At 64.0% G+C, this 16,332-nt stretch overlaps 1 protein-coding gene across 7 annotated transcripts in view; it reads left to right on the forward strand.

The window, feature by feature from the left end:
- The first annotated feature begins 2,455 nt into the window (after positions 1-2,455).
- The window catches only part of STIM1 (stromal interaction molecule 1), a 102,950-nt gene continuing 89,073 nt past the window's right edge, over positions 2,456-16,332 (forward strand). For 2 of the 7 annotated variants that reach the window (XM_066990127.1, XM_066990130.1), the window contains exon 1: positions 2,633-2,879. In XM_066990127.1, the coding sequence (XP_066846228.1) occupies positions 2,771-2,879 (109 nt within the window). In that variant the 5' untranslated portion in view covers positions 2,633-2,770. Of the gene's footprint in view, positions 2,524-2,631; positions 2,880-16,332 lie in introns of those variants that run through there. The other 5 variants (XM_066990128.1, XM_066990131.1, XM_066990125.1 and 2 more) reach the window with 4 other exon arrangements.

Genomic DNA, 16,332 nt, shown 5'->3' on the forward strand with positions numbered 1-16,332 from the left:
GGGGGGGGGGGGCGTGGGGAGCCGTGGGCACGGCGGGATGTGAGCGTGGGAACGGCGGTGGGCAGGGGGTTCCCCCGGGGATGTTGAACGCCCCCTTTCCTCCTCCCACCCCCCCGGCTCCACGCAGCTGAGCCCCCCCGTCCTGACCCCCCCCCGTGTCAGCGCACGGCGCCGCGGGGCCCTGCTGCCACCCAGAGGAGGGATGGGGCAGGGGGGGGCCCCGCTGGGTTCCCCGAGCACGGTGGAGTGCGGGGGCCCAGCGCCTGGGGGCTGCTCCGGCCCCGGCCCCGTCTCGGATCCCAACACAGGTCCTGTCCCCATCCCGTCCTGCCCTATCTCCATCCCCATTCTCATCCCCATCCTGTCCCCGTCCCCAGCCCATCCTACATCATCTCCATCCTCATCACCATCCGCATCCCCAAACCATCCCCACCTCTATCCTATCCTATCCTATCCTATCCTATCCTATCCTATCCTATCCTATCCTATCCTATCCTATCCTATCCTATCCTATCCTATCCCATCCCATCCCATCTCATCCTATCCTAAACTCATCCCTATCTCCATCTCCATCTCCATCCCCATCCCCATCCCATCTCCATCCCCAACCTCAGCCCATCCCCATCCCATCCCACTCCATACTCATCCCCATCCTATCTCCATTCCCATCCCTATCCTATCCCCAACCCAACCCATTCCCATCCCACCCCATCCCATCCCATCCCACCCCATCCCCATCCCCATCCCATCCCCATCCCCACCCCATCCCATCCCACCCCATCCCCATCCCCATCCCATCCCCATCCCCATCCCATCCCATCCCACCCCATCCCATCCCATCCCCATCCCCATCCCCATCCCCATCCCCATCCCCATCCCATCCCCATCCCATCCCATCCCATCCCATCCCCATCCCCATCCCATCCCCATCCCCATCCCATCCCATCCCATCCCCATCCCATCCCATCCCATCCCCATCCCCATCCCCATCCCATCCCATCCCATCCCCATCCCCATCCCCATCCCCATCCCATCCCATCCCATCCCCATCCCCATCCCCATCCCCATCCCCATCCCATCCCATCCCATCCCATCCCCATCCCCATCCCCATCCCCATCCCCATCCCATCCCATCCCATCCCATCCCATCCCATCCCATCCCATCCCATCCCACCCCATCCCATCCCATCCCCATCCCACCACAAGCGGGGCGTTCACTTCACAAACAACTTTTCCAATCCCACTGCCCTGGGTATGGCTCAGGGTGATTCTGGGGACGGATCCGGTCCCTGCAGGGGAGCTTTGCTGCCACCCTGTGCTGTGGGAAAAGGATGTGGGAAACCCGACCCATACTGGGACAGGCTGGGGTCAAGGGCTGGCAAACACGTCGTGGAGCTCAAGCAGGAGCCGTGAGGGGCCCTGCCCCGGGGGGGGGGCCATGTCCATTCCCATGCCCAGGCGGTGCTGGGGGCACCCAGGGGGGCCGCAGCCGGGCAGGAAAGGCCCTGGGGGCCTGGTGGGCACCGAGCTGCCTGCAGCCAGCCGGGGCCCTCGGGCGCAGAGGGCTGCGGGGGGCCTGGGCTGCTCGGGGCAAAGCAGCGCCCGCAGGGGCAGGGAGGGGATCCTGCCCCTCTGCTCCGCGCTGGGGAGGCCGCCCCTGGGGTGCTCCCGGGGCCAGAGAGGCCTGGGGCTGGTGGCAGGAGCCCAGCGCAGGGCCCCGAGGTGCGGGAGGGCCTGGAGCACCTCTGCCGTGAGGAGAGGCTGCGAGAGCTGGGGCCGCTCGGCCCGGAGAGGAGGAGGCTCCGGGGGAGCTCCCCCGCGGCTGCCGGGGCCTGCGGGGAGCTGCGCAGAGGCCGGAGCCGGGCTCTCGCCGGGGGTGCCCAGGGCCAGGAGCAGAGGCCCCGGGCCCAGCCTGGAGGCCGGGAGGTGCCCTCTGGGCCCCAGGCAGCGCTGCTGTGGCAGGACCCAGCACCCGGCGAGCCCCGTGCCGCCCCGCACAGCAGAGGGGTGCTGGTGCACTGATGTCCCCAAATCACTCGGGACGGGAAGGGGCTGCAGTGCTGCTGTTGGGGTGCCACGTACGGGGACACACGGGTACCCCAGAGCAGCGGGCACTGCAGGAGGGCCGCCCCCCACCTGTAGCGGCCCCCCCCGGCCGTTCGTGCCCCGAGAAGCCCCGAGGTTGGGGGCGAGCGGGAGGGGTGGACGCAGCGGTCCCCGTCCCCTCCGCCAGCCGCAGTGGTCACCCATCCAACCGCCGCACGCAGCCCCTCCTGCTTAGCTTCCGCGCCGCGTCCCGCGCCCATGCCGCTCGCCTCCCCGCACGGCCGCCAGAGGGCGCTGCGGCTCAGCGGCGGGCGCGGGGACGGCGGCGGAGGCGGGAGCGGAGGGAGGGGGAGAGGGGGAGCGGAGGGGCGTGGCCACCCGCCCTCCCGCCATTGGCCGGGCCTGCCGGGGGGCGTGCCCGGCGCTTGGCTCCGCCCCCTGTCAGCGGGCGCGCGGCGGCGGCGGCGGCACGGCCGGGTGCGGGGCGGGGGGGGGAGGCCGGGAGAGACCACGGAGGAGGGGGGGGGGGGAGCGGGAGAGCCCACCTCGGGGGGAGGGGGGAGCGGGGAGGGACCGCGGCGGGGGGGGCGGGGGGGGCCGGTCCGTGCCGCCCCCGGTGTGTGACCGGCGGCCTGTGCCCCGCAGCGAGCCCGGCGGAGCGGAGCGGCGCGGCGCGGGGACGGCTCGGCACGGCGATGCGGCGGGGGCGCTGAGCGGCGCGGCCATGGCTCTGCGGGCCGCCGCCGCCGTGTGGGTGCTGTGCGGCGTCCTGCTGCAGCACGGCCGCGGCGACAGGGCCCCGGCGCCGCACCTGGAGGAGGCGGCCAGCGCAGGTGAGGGACGCGGCCGCGGGGCGGCAACGGGAACCCCCCCCCCCCCCCTCCCCCGGGGCGGCCCTCAGGGGGCTCGGCGCCCGGTGCTCGGGGTCCGGCCCCGGGGAAGCGGCTCCGGGCCCCGCTCGGTGCCGAGGCGGGCCCCGGCCCTCCGCTACCGGGTTCCGGCTCGGGCTGCCCGCGGGACGCCGGCGCCGGGCTCCTGCAGCCGTGCCCGGGAGCCCCGGGGAGCCCCCCCCGGCGCCTCGGCGGCCCCGTTTGGCCCCGCTCAGGGCCGAGCCTGCCCCGGCTCTCGGCCCGGCCGGGAGCGCGGCCGGCGGCTGCCCCCTGTCCCCGCCGCACCCTCGCTTCCCCCCGCCCCAGGCGGCAGCGAGGAAGCCCGTCACGGCCCCCGCGGCCCTGCGGGCCCGGGGAGCGCCGGGGACGTCCCGTCGCGGCTCGCAGCCGCCGGTAGGACGGAGGCAGGCGGGTGCCGGCCTGCCCGCAGCACCGCGGCGTCCCCGTCCGTGCAGCTGCGGCGGCGCCCGGCCCCGCAGGCCGAGCAGGGAGCCGCGCCCCGGGGCACTGCAGGGGGGGGCCCCGCCGGCACCCCCAGGGGATCGCTCCCGCCGCAGCACCGGGGGGGGGGGGCTCAGCACCGGGGGGGGGGGGCTCAGCACCGGGGGGGGGGGCTCAGCACCGGGGGGGGGGGGCTCAGCAACCGGGGGGGGGGGGCTCAGCACCGGGGGGGGTGCCCTCAGCACCGGGGGGCTCCGCGCGCTCGCTGCCGGCCCCGAGGGTCCGGTGCCGCTCGGGAGGATCCCCCCGGCGCAGGCCGGTGCCGGGAGCGGTTCCTCCCCGGCTCGGGGCGGCGAACATACACGGTCGGAAGCACCGCGGCGGGGGCACCGCGGCCGGGCCGCGTCTGGCCGTGCGCGGGGCGAGGCCGTTCCCCGCGGCACGGCTCCGTGCCCGCCACCGCCACCCCGCAACGGGCTCGGGGCCGCGGGGCTCGGGCCCGCGTGGGCGCCGACACGGCCCCGAGTCCCCGCAGGCGCCGCTCCGGAGGCGGCTCGCCCTCCGTACGGGGCCCGGGGGGACAGGGCAAGTCCCGCAGCCGCGCTATCGGGCGAGCGATCGGGGGCTCGGCGCCTGGTTCGGGGGCGGGGAGGTGGCGGCACCTCGCAGAGAGCGTGGTTTCTGTGGCTCCTTTTTCCTTCGCGCCGGCCGCGTGCTGGCTTTTCTGTTAGAAGTTGGTCTTATGTTCTTCGTGCGCGATCTGAAGTCCTTAAGCCGGTTCCCACCCAGCCCGCTCCATTAAGGAAACTGGATCTCTGCAGTCCTTTTGATGAAGCAAGGTTTATGCCTCCAAGGAATTTTCGGATGAGTTATTTTTGGAGGCCCTGCAGAAGTGCGGCGGCCCTGGTGATTCAGCTGCTGCCTTGCTGTTCCCTCGGAGCAGGCGGTGCGGGGAGGGCGCGGGCCCCGCGACCCGCTCCCCACGCCGCCCGCAGGTGGGCTTCTCCTGCAGAAGACGTTCTTCTTCTCCACGCTGTTGGGTTTTCTCTGCCGGCACGTTCTGGTTCCTTCTGGGCGCGCAGTGCTGCAGAGCACCACAGGGCACCTGGCAGGGGGGCACCGCTTGCAGGCTGCAAACCCAGACACGCGGCAGCCGGGCGCCTTGGTACAGCGCAGGTCTGTTCGGCCCGAAGGCCGGCGGCTCGTGGTGCAGCCACACCGTGTACGGGGAGCTCGGTGGTGCTTGCTGCACTCTGCTAACACACCTGAAAGCAAACATGCCCTTTGGGATCGCTTGGCCACTTGCTTTTTAACTCCTGGGGCCGCTGCTCGTAGCCCAGCGCAGCGAACGGCCTCAGACAGCAGCACGCCGCGCTTCTCCCCGTGTGTTCCCCGGGAGCACAAAACGCGCGTTGTGCTCGCTGGGTGCGCGTCCCCAGCAGCGCAGACTCTTATCGTGAAGCAGGGGTGGGTGTTTGACACATTTTCGAAAGTGAAAGGATTCTATTTATTTATTTATTTGTTTGACATACCACGATTTTAATGATTTTTAAAAAAAATGGGCAGCGCCGGTCACTTTTCTCTGGGGCAGGGGGTGACGTGTCCCAGGAGATGCAAGAAGGCTGCGTGCATAAGCCGAAACGTGGCTTTAGCGGTGTCTGCTCAGCTGCTTGTGTTCCTCTGCACACACCATGGGCACACCGCTGCACTTTGCTGACTGTTTGTGCGTGTTCTGCTTCCTAAGATTTCCGAGTGAGAGTTTGAAAAGAGCGGTTTTATCTGTGGAGGAAAGTCAGAGCTGGTGACCGGGCTCTTGGGGAAAACCAGATCAGATTTTCGTCTGGCTTCGACTCGTTCAGAGGTGAGCGCTGCTGGCGAGTGCTTCATCTTTACTCCTTCCGTGCCTATGCCAGATTTACGTTCGGTTGCGCTCAAAAGGGCAGGAGCCATTTCGTAAGGCACGCAGGGAGCCTCGGTGCGCGGTGTGGTGCCGCGGAGCCGGGAGGGGCAGCGAGGGGGGCCCGAAGGCGCCCGTCCCCGTCCCGCAGCGAGTGCGAGCGCCTCGCAGAGAAGCGCCGCGACCCGGGGAGCCCGCGCAGCGGCCGCGCCGCGTTGCGCAGGATGTGCTGACAGCCGCCCTGCCGTTATTATTGTTTTCACCCACACGTGGTTATTTTTAGCCCCGCTCCGTCCAGCTGCACGCCCGGCCCGGGGATCTCGTCGTGCCGTTCGCACGCCCCCCTGCCGGCGGCAGGGACGGAGCCGATACCCAGCGGCGCTGTCGGGAGGGGGCTGCTCCTCTTCGTGGTTCCCTGCTGGGACCTCACGGTCACCGGTGTCCGTCCGGCCCGCGGGGACGGGCTCGGCCGTCCTGCCGTCTGCGTGGCCTTCAGCCGCGCGTCGCGGCCGCTTACGTCAAGTGAGAGCACGCGCGGCGCTTCTGCAGAGCGGCTGCCTCGGGAACTTGTGCTCTCGATCGCAGCGACAGCGGTGAGCTCCTCTGGCCTGAGCTGGTGTCGGTGAGCTTGCTCCTCTTCCCTTCTCACATCATCGCTGCCGGGAGCGTTGCCGGAGATGCGGGGAAGGCGCAGGGGTTTGGGCCGGGGGCGGCGGCGCTGTTCCTGGCTTCTTTGGCCGCGGCGCCGCTCACCTGAGCTTTGTTGGGTTGCCACCTGCCCCGTCCCCTTCCAGCAACAGGGAAATAGCAGTCTGCACCCCTCTGAGCCTCGTCGTGCCCGTAGAGTGCTCTGTGGGATCCTCCTCCGTGTGCGGGGCAGGCCGTGCCTGCCCCTTCAGCGTGTGCTCCCGGCGGCTCGGTGCTGGGCTCCGGTCCCTGCCCTGGCATTATTTAGGCAGGGGCTGATCCAGGCGCGGATTTACCTCGTTTCTCCTTCCTGCAGGAGCCTGGAGGGGTCTGGCTGGGATCAGCCCCGAGGAGAGCAGGGGGCTGCCACGGGGCACCGTGGGATCAGGGTTTGTCCCGTGTTTATGCTGCGCAGCAGCAACTCCCCTTTTTCTTCCTCTCTCGTTCCTGCACCTGCTTCCCAGCCAAGGTTCCTGGCTCACAAGATTTCTGGGATCATCTCTGCTCTCGTCCGGGTGGCATTTCGCAGAGCGGATCCCGACCCCAGCTGCCCTGGGGGCTGCCGCGTGCTGCTGGAAGCGTGCGGGTGGTGTCGGGAGGGAACCCAAAGCAGGTGCCCCAAGCGATTCCGTTACCTGTAGGGCTTTGAGTGAAAGCTGCGCACAGAGAGGGATGTCCATGTGAACAAAGCAGGTGTGGCGAAGGGGGCCGCAACCACAAGCTTTTAACTGCTCATTAGTTTGGTCAGGAAAAAAAAAAGTAGTAGTTTCTGGATGATTATGTCGTGTCCACAGCACTGCAGGGGAGCTCCTGTACCTCTCGTTCTAAGGTGCAGGTTTTTAAGGGGAGCCAGTCCCTCACGGCAAGGCCTGCCGCTGGAAAAGTGAGGCATTGAGTGGATGTTTTGGCATTGAGTGGATGTTTTGGCATTGAGTGAATGTTTTGGCATATGAGCGGGACGTGGACGTAACGGGGCCTTCTGAACGCACGGTGCGGTACCCATGACCGGTGAGAGCATGCCAAGGGGCGGTTCCCTCTCCATCTCCCAGTTTAAATGTTATATTAAATATTGCGGTTGCTAGTTGCCTAATTGATGGAGCATTGTCAGTGCATTTATTTCATGGCATTTCAAGTTTGCCTCACCCGCCACGATGCCAGAATCCGCACCTGTCCTCTATTCCTTTGCCAGAACCTCTGATTTCATCCACTGCAGCAAGCGAGACGCTTTTGTGAGTCGTCTTTAGAAGAAGCCGTACGAGCCGAAGGCCTGAGGTCGGCGCAGATCGGTGCTGCTGGGGTGTACGGGGGTGACCGAGGTAGTGCTGAGCTGGGCGCTCCCTGCTGCTCGTTGCCCTTCCTGACCTGGCTCATCAGAATTCACCGTTCCTGTAATAACTTCGTAGCCCCACCTTTCCCACAGGCCTGGAGGGGTTCGTGAGGTGCCTCGACCCGCTCAGATTTTCTTGCCTTCCGATGAAACACTTCTAAAAAGCGGCGTTGTCTCCAGGGCTCGAAGGGTTTTGTTACCGTGCCTCTTGTTTCAGCTGCAGCCGTTCCCTCCGGGTGCTTTCCTGGGAGCAGAGGCTGTGCTTGCTGGGCAGCTTGAGGACATCTCCGTGGAAGGGAGAAGTGCTTTTTGGTGTGCCAGCTCAAAGTGTGGCTCGCTGGGCTCCCCCTCCCCGCCACGGGGCAGCCGGTGCCGGCACGGCTCTGGTGACGCGTGCCTCCTGCGCGGGGGGCGGAATGACGCTGCTTCTGGGATCGCGTTAAAGAAATGCTACCAGAAAATAGGGAGTGCCCCTGCTTGCATGGCACGGCCTTTGCTTTTTTTTTTTTTCTCAGGGAAGAAATTTTATCTCCAGGAACCGCCGTTCTGAGAGCTGGAGAAATTCCCGTCCCTTGGCAGCGACCGCGGCCTGCTGCCGGTGCCTGCGGAGCGCGTGTGAGAGGCTCCCGGGTTACCTGCGGCCTGCGCCGCCTCCTCCCGGGGGCGAGGAGAATCCAGCGATAACCGTGTGGGACATGTAGGCGGAGGGAGGCGAGCCGACAGCCGCGATCCACGTAACGCGCTGCCGTGTCTCCTCCGGGGCCGCAGGCGGGCGCTGGGGAGGAAAACGGGGCTGGGGAGGCCGAGGCCGCGTGGGGCCGTCGGGCCTTTTGCTGGCGTCTCCCCCCCGGCATCCTCGTCCTTCGAAGTGCCCCCCTCAGAACCGTCCCGTCCCCGCGGGGGTGGGCTGCTCCCCGTGGCGCCCGGTGCCGTGCCAGCGCTGCCGTTGTGACGGGACGAGCTCGAGCAGGAAAAAAGCCCCGCAGGCGCCTGGTGGGCGTGCTGCGGGCGGGTGTGCAAGCAGGGGTAGGGGGGCGTGCGTGTGTCAGGGGGTCAGGGGATGGAGGGGCTGGGGGGGACCGTGAGGATCGTGTGGTCCTGCCGAGGGCAGGAGCCCTCCCGCTCCCGCTGCCCAGAGCCCCGTATGTGTGCGCCGAGCAGCGCTGTGACCCTGGCCGTGCTTTCCCCCCGGGAGGGGAGGAAGGAACAAGCGTGTGGCACGGCCCCGTGGCACCTCGTGCGTGGCCCGAAGGGTCTGTAATGCTGGGTTGTGTCAGGACTGAAGGGGAACGCGCCCTGTCCGAAGGGGAGCAGGGAAGGAACAGCGTTTGGTTGTGTTTTGCTGCCCCGTTTGTGTTGGGCTCGCAGGGTGCCAGGGGTGCGTTGGTGCAGCGCCGTGTACGGTACCTGCGCGCGCCTGCTCCTTGTGCGGGTGCGGAGCGGTGCCCGTCCCGCCCGGAGGCTGATCCTGCGGGCCAAGCGTGTCACAGTGCTCTGGGTTTCATTTCGAGAGCTGAGTCGTGGTGAGGGAAGGGAGGGAGGCAAAAGGGCACCCGAGCGTAATTCCATGTGGATCCGTTTGCTAAAAGGAGGGCGTACGAGCAGGTGGTTGTCTCTTGGGCAGCGGCTTCCCTCGAGGCTGTCCCCTGCTTCTAAAAGTGCTGCTGCTGCTCGTTGAACTCGGAGCTTGTGCTGATTACAAGAGGCAGCGGCACTTGCCCCGTGCAGTCCTCATCGCCCCGCTGGTCACCCCTGCGCCGCCCTGAGCTGCTTGGCTGTAGCCGCCGTTGCGTTTCGGTTCCGAGAGCCCTTATCGCACAACCTCGGCGTTGAAAAGCCTGGCTGCTTCCCCAGTTATTTAGCTGTAGAGCGAAGCTAGGGAGGGAGAAACAAACTGGGAGCAGGCAGGAGAGCGGGGGGCCGGGGTGGCTGCGGCTGCCTGCCGGGTGGGCACGGGGCTCTGCGGCCAGGGGCGTTTGCGCGGAGCTGCCGCGGGCGGCCGGGAGGCTCCCGGGCTGGGCAGGGGGGCTCGGCGCTGCCTTACAGCTCTGCTTACCCCTCAGGCTGCGCGATCAGCACGGCCTCTCGGCCCCGCTCAGCTCCGGGGCCTGCCCTCTCCCCGCCTGGCGCCCCGGGGGCCGCAGCGTGCTGCCGGAGCCGGGAGGCGTTCAGCGAGGGCGTGCGGCTGCCTGCTGCCCCGTGCCTTTGCTCCTATCCGTGTGTCGCTCCCTGCCAGCCCCTGCGGTCCCGTCGCGTTGGTTTCTGTGCCTCTGTGAGCGCGGCTCATCCTGCAGCGGCCGGTGCTGGTCCTCAGGCAGGGGCAGAGGACGCGGCCTTTAATTAAGCCTTTAATGAAGCCGCTGCTCCGTTATTCCTCGGGCACGCGTGAGCCCGGGGCCGGCCTGCCCTGAACCGCCAGCCTGGCCGCCAGCAGCCAGCGTCCTGCCAGCGCCGCCGGCCTGCGAGTGCAGCGCTGGGCGCTGCCACGGGCCCGTACCGCTCGGTGAGCCTCCTGGCTCCGGAAAGCTGAGCAAATGTCAGCCTCGCAGCTGCCACAGCTCAGCGCTGACTTGGGGCGAGCTTTTCTGCGCCACCGCTGCTGCCGCAGGGCCTGGGAGAGGGGCTGGTGCCCGGGGCGGGCGGCAGGGCCGTGCCCCAGCGGGGCGATTCTTGTCGCCGAGGGCTGCGGGACGAAGCGCCCGGCCCTGGGGTAGGGATGAAAATCGCCGGAGAAGCACAAGGAAGTCATTAAAGCGACTGCGCATGGCTTTCGTACGCAAATTGTCTGCGCTTGTTTGTTTTATCTGTGTGCGATGGTATCAGATGCTTGTTTGTTTGGATTACAGGCCTATTTTTAAGTAACCTATTTTTTCCACTTTGGAAAGTACACGAGCTCAGGGCGGGCAGCGGGCATCTGCGCAGGCTGCCGCGGGGAAATCCTGCGGGCTCCTCGGGGGGCTCCGGCGGGCACGAGGCCTCTCCTGCGGGCAGGGGCAGGGGCAGGCGCTGCCGGCCGTGCAGGCTGCCCGCGGGGACGCTGCGGCTCCGAGCACAGAAGTGGAAGTGCCGAAGGCTTCGCGGCTCCCTGCCAGCCTTCAGAAAGCGGCGAAGAGAGTGGGGCACTGGTGGGAGACTGGTGCCCGGTAGCGGGCGCTCCGCTGTGCCTCGTGCGGGGCGGCAGGGTGCTGTTTTTATAGCGAGGTGCTCCGTGCTTTGCTTTCCCTGAAAGGCCGAGTGTTAAGGTCAGTTTAGTTCATTACTTTAGGTTTTTGAGCTCCAGTGCCCGAATTTCTGCGATTCTTGGAGGATAGAAACATAATAAACAGGAGAACTTTAAGAATGTTCCGCATCTGAGTTATAAATGAACAGCTCGCTTGTTCGAGCAGCCCGCCCCGCTGCTGGTCGAGCTAAGCTTTGTATTGCAGGAAGGGGGAAATAATTCAGGATTAAAGCTGCTAAGCAATGCGTCTGTTTAGGTCTGTGAGGGTGCCAGTGCAGAATTAATTTGTGACTAAGCAAAAAAAAAAAAAAAGTTGTTTTTTCCTTGATAGTAGACAGATGCAGGACAAAACCTCATTTGGGGGCCAGAAGTAATTTCTGAAGATATTACTGCCCAAGTAGGTGCTGTTATTAATACTGCCCAGCTGTTTGGTGTTCTTAAACTGCGGAGAGCAGCCAGGCAAAAGTCACCGCGCGTCACCTTGTGCTGGCCTGCAGCACCGGTGCTTGTTGTCGGAGATCTCGGGGATTCCACCTCTTTGAGGGGAGCCCTCAGAGCAGCAGGCCTGGTGCAGGATCTCCCCCTGTTAATTACTGCTGCGTGCGGTGCCGGCTCGCAGCTCGCAGCTCGAGGCAAGAAGCCGTGGAAGTGTTGAAGGGCCGTGCAGCTTTCACGGAGCCCTGGGGCTTTCTCCTCTTCCTGGTGTTTTACAGCGGGATCGGCGCCTGGCCCCTGATCTCCGCGGAGGCATTAAGCTTGTAGGAAGCTGTAAATAAGTAAGGAACAGAGGATGTGTGTGGAAATAACCGAAGACCACCCCTGGGCATTGTGGAAAGGGGACTGCGATTCCGTGTCCCTCGTAATCTCATGGCGTGTCTGTTCTTTAAGCTAGAAAGGAACATTTACTTTTCAGCTGGTGGAAAAGATCTGCAAAGCGTGACGTACCTGCTCCCGGCGCTGTAACTGCGACATGAGGCCCCAGCGAGCCCCTGTGGGCATGCAGCGGGCCCTGCCCAGGGACGGGCACAAAAGCTTGGCGGCTCCCAGGGGGCTTCACAGAGCGGAGCTGTGCCGGGTGCCATCCGGCACGGGGCGTTCCCACCTCTGTTGCTGGTGGAAACTGGCCAGGGGCTCAGCACGGGGACATCCAGCAGGCGCCCGGCCGCGGGCAGTTCGCCATGTGGCACCGGGAGCCCTGGGCACCGCCTGGAGCCACGCTTCGGGGACCCCCAGCGTGCACCGCTCTGCCCGGAGGGGGCCCGTGCTAACGGTAAGAGCGTTCCTCCCGAGCTGCGTGGGGCTCAGCCGTCCCCTGCCAAGCTGTGCAGAAGGAGACGTGCCCCTTCGGCCTGCAGCGGGCGGTGACTGGGAGCGGTGCCGGTGCGGCGTGGCCAAGTCAGGCACGGGGGTTAACTGAGCCGTCCCCTGGAGGCCGCCTGAGGAGGCGAGGAGGTGCTGCGGGAGGTGTGCGGCTGGGGGGGCATGAAAATGAAACGAGGAGGAGGTGACGCGTTTGTGACGAACGCGGTGACCCTGCAGGAGAGGGGCTGCGCAGTGGGGCAGCGGGTGGGGGGGCGGCCGATGCCCGCTTGGTGTTTGTCCTCCTGGTCCCCGTGGAGCACAGCGGTGCCAGGGCGGCCTTGCTCGGCTGCGGTTGCTGGACACCAGAGGAGCGTTTCCAGCCCCGTGTGATCGGCTCAGGAGCTGCAGGAGCATCGTCCTGCGGGGTTGGGGGAGGCAGCGCTGCGAGCCCGGCCTCGTGTGCTCAGCGTGCCCAGGGTCCCGCTGCTCTCAGTGGTTTCTTGTGGGTGGCACCGCTTCCTGAAGACTTGCACTCTGTGTTCTGTAGATAATCACGTCTTCCTGTTACTTGTTTGCTGTAACTTATATCGTTTTAAAAGAAAACGTGGCAGGGGATACTTGGGGGCACTCGGTGCCCCTCTTCCACGCTGCGCCGTATGCCGAGTCCTCCGGCAGTTTTTCCTACAGCTCTTGGTAGGGAGAAAGGGAGACGGGATCTCAGTTGCTGTTTTCCTCCCTGCTTTTTCTTCTCGTGGTGCCCGTGTGCCTTAGCGAGGGTGCGCGTTTGTCATTTCAATCTAGCAGCCTGCTGTTCTGCGCCATCGCTGCGGCAGCGGGTGTCTTCAGGCGCGCGTTGCACCTGCCCGTGTTCAACGGGCGAATTGGGCTCCAGAGACGCCTGTTCGTGGTGCCGGAGGTGCTGGCGCTGGACGTGAGTCCCTTGAGCAGCACCGAGCGGCGCTGCCTTCTGGAGGCGCCCCGAAGGTCCCCGTGGAGAGCTCGAGGCGGGACAGTTCGGTCCCCGCGCCGTGCCGTGCCTCCAGCTCGCTGCTGGCTGCAGCGTTGCCGTTCGGATGAGTTGTCCAGCTGGTTTGTTTTTCATCCCGTGGCTATTTTCAGCCGCTCAGCCTAACAAGGTGAAATGTCTGAGATGCTTTTCTGCTCCCTGTGACTGTGCTATAAGGAGGCAGAGCACTTACTCAAGCAGGCTCTCCGGTGGGGAGCGGCTCACCCCAGCCTCCCGGTTCTGGTAGCCCTTGGCTATCTGCTAGCACGGCCCGTTTGCACCACTCGGCTCTGCGGGAGCAGCGGCCAGCCCTGCACGGAGCCCGGGGGTGTCTCCTGGGGCCGTGCTGCTCGTGTCTGGCGGCTCGGTGCTGGCAGCGTGGTGCTGCCCGAGGAGCCGGGGACGTCACCGCGCTCTTCAGCTGCAGAGGTGCGACTGTCCTTGTTATGCCTTGGCTGGAGGAAACCCTCAAACTGCCGTTCACTCGGGTAAGATTAACAAGGGGAAGAAAAAAAGACAGAGACTTGCTCTCTGGTCGATAATGAGGGAAACCTGTGAGTTAAGGTGGTTCCTGTTCAGCGTCTACCAAATACCTGTGGGCCCCCACGGCAGGGGAAATTTTGTCTCTTCAAACTCCTCAGAGTTCGCTGCAGTCTCTAATATATTTCACCTCCTAACGCTGTAGGACGTGGAAGCACTAGTCTTCCTATTTCAGGTGGAGGATTAACGTGCAGAGATCCCGTTGCTGTGCAGGAAGTCATCTGGCAAAGCCGGGACTTGAACCCTCTCCCAAATGTCAGGCCGGTGGCCCAGCCTGCGGACATCCGTCATCGCCAGGCACGAAGAAGCGATTCCTCGCGGGGGAGCTCAGGGAAACCTGCTTGGCTTGTGCAGCAAATTTAGCACCTTGACGTGCGTCTGTTCACCTGCCGGCTCTGCTGCCTTCGCAGAGCCGCCCCGTGCCTTCGGAAATGCTTTGGACGGAAGCAGCAAATTGTCCCGAAAGCACCGCTTTTCCCCCGTTTATGGGCAGCCTGCTGGGCTCTGTTCATCCTTCTTCGCTCAGATTTCACGCTGGGGCGAGACGGCATGCTGCGTCCCTCTCTGGAAGCTGTCACTGATGGTACTGGGCATATTGGACCCATTATAATTATGCTAATCTAAATTATGCTAATCTAAAACCAGAAATGCGGCGTTAGGAACTTCACAGCCCAAAGCAGGCTTCTTGTCCACCGTAGCTGAGCAAATCCCTTTGCCCCTCCGGGGAGAGGGAGGGCCCCGGGGACTCGGACCCCGCGGAGCAGTGCTCTCCCTCCCGTGTGGAGGCCTTTGCACACCTCTTTCCCCGCTCCTTCATCTGGGGGGGGAAGGCAGCTTGGAAACGGGTTTGTGGAGGTAGTTTGTGTGTCAGGACCGAGCTTCCCAGCAGCAGGCGGCCCGACAGAAGGCCCTGTAAGCCTGCCCTGCTGGGTCTGCCGTCGGTGCCCAGCGTGCCGGGGGGGCTGTGAGCGTGGCGCCCGAGGGAAGGGTTCCAGTTCCACCCGGAGGAAGGAGCTGAGGCTACAAACCCGTTTTACAGCCTTCTCGCCGCGGGCTGAAGTCCATTGTGTTTGCTCGGGAACAGCACGCGGGGTGACGCGAGGTCTCCTTTATTTCGGTACCGGCCAAACTCCTTGGAGGTTACCAAGCTCTTGGGGAAGGTTTGCTGAATTATGGAAACCTTGCATGTGCTGCAGGTGCAATTGTGTGGTTTCGTGGACGATGCAGAACCCAGCTGCTGTAATGAAAAGAGACAATTTGCATTGAAAGGCGCGAAGAAAAAGGCTTTGTTGTTCAGTAGAGGCTTCATGTAGGCATTGGTAAGATAATCATTCCCGTAACTCGAAAACTCTTTTCCGTGTGTTTTTTTTTTCTGTTTTTGAGAGAGGAAAGTACTCTGCTAACCGGCAGTTGTGTTGGCTTTTAACCTGCTGGGTGCTCATCCCAAGAGGTGAGCCATAAGAACGAGACCGTCTGAAAGAGAGACCGCCTCAGGCTCTTGCGCTCGGACAAGCAGCCAACACAGCGTGGCAGCAGCGACGGCTGCCAACGAGGTGCGCCTGGAGGCCCGGCTGCAGACCGAGAGGAAGGAAGGAGGCTGCTTTTCTGGTCCAGGACCAGGAACCGCAGGAAAGTCGCCCGGTGGGAAACAGCAGGAGAGCCAGCTGCACGTCTTCCTCTTCACACTAGTGCTAGAAATAATAATTCCTGCCTGGAGAGTCAGAGACTAGAGTATCTTTTCTATTTAGTGAGGTATTAAAAAAGATTCAAAGGAGGCTGGACTTCTATTCCTGAAATCAGAGAATGGCTCAGGTTTAAAAATCATTTAATTCTGACCCCCTGCCATGGGCAGCGATGCCACCCACCAGATCAGGTTGGCCAAGGCCCCATCCAGCCTGGCCTCGAACACCTCCAGGGATGGGGCATCCACAGCTTCTCTGGGCAGCCTGTGCCAGGGCCTCACCACCCTCTGAGGGAAGAATTTCCAGTAATGTCTAGTCTAAATCTGTCCTCTTTTAGTTTAAGGCCATTCCCCCTAGTCCTGTCATTATGTACCTGAGTAAAGAGCCCTCCATCCTTTTTATAAGCCCCCTTTGAGTACTGAAAGGCTGCCAGGAGCTCTCCCCGGAGCCTTCTCTCCTCCAGGCTGAACACCCGCAGCTCTCAGCCTTTCCTCACAGGAGCGGTGCTCCAGCCTGCGTATTTGTGTTAGCGTTTGGCAACCAATTTTATTGGTAGTCAAAGTTACACCTTTTGTAAACACAGTTCTTGAATGTAGCTGATGTTAAACTACGCATCCACGTAACCCCAGTGCAGGACCAGAAATAACCCGCAGCTTCGAGCGCTTGCGGCTTTCTCTCATTGTGACCAAGTGCCGCTGCTCGGGGCAGCGCCGCGGCCGTCTCCTGGAGCGCTGCGTCGGCGGGGGAGCCGCCGAGGGACTGCCACGCGCTGGTGGTGGCTCTGAAGAAAAATCAGACACGGGGTAAATGGAGTGGTTCTGGGTGGGTCATCATAGAGCGAGCCGTCTTTTTGCAGAGCGGCTACCATCAGCTGCAGCCACTCAATAAAACAGAAACTCCGCTTCCATCCAAAGGCCGAAGGGAAGGAGCTCGATTTGGGCTGCGCGAGGCGTGCAGGCAAGCCAGGGACTTTCTTCCTCCCCCAGCACGTTCATGTAACGATGCATGTGTGTGACACGCTGGCCTGGAGATGAGTGCTAAAACTTGTTTCCGCTTCTGTGGCTACCATGATAGCTGGTAGAAAGCCCAGAGAATAAAAGCTAAAGATGTAACATCTTGCTTTGCTGGTACTTGTAACGCACGTGCTCAATGATCTTCGAGGTACGGCTCTAGAAGATGAAAGGCCCTTAGAAGGGGTTTATCAGTAACGATGGCTAAGCCCCATCACTTGTTTCCTGGCACGGGGGTGCAGGAGTGCTGTGGGGGTGACGTCTCTGCTCCTGGGGAGCGACTG

Source organism: Anser cygnoides, chromosome 1 (genome assembly GCF_040182565.1).
Source record: "Anser cygnoides isolate HZ-2024a breed goose chromosome 1, Taihu_goose_T2T_genome, whole genome shotgun sequence".
Lineage (NCBI taxonomy): Eukaryota > Metazoa > Chordata > Aves > Anseriformes > Anatidae > Anser > Anser cygnoides.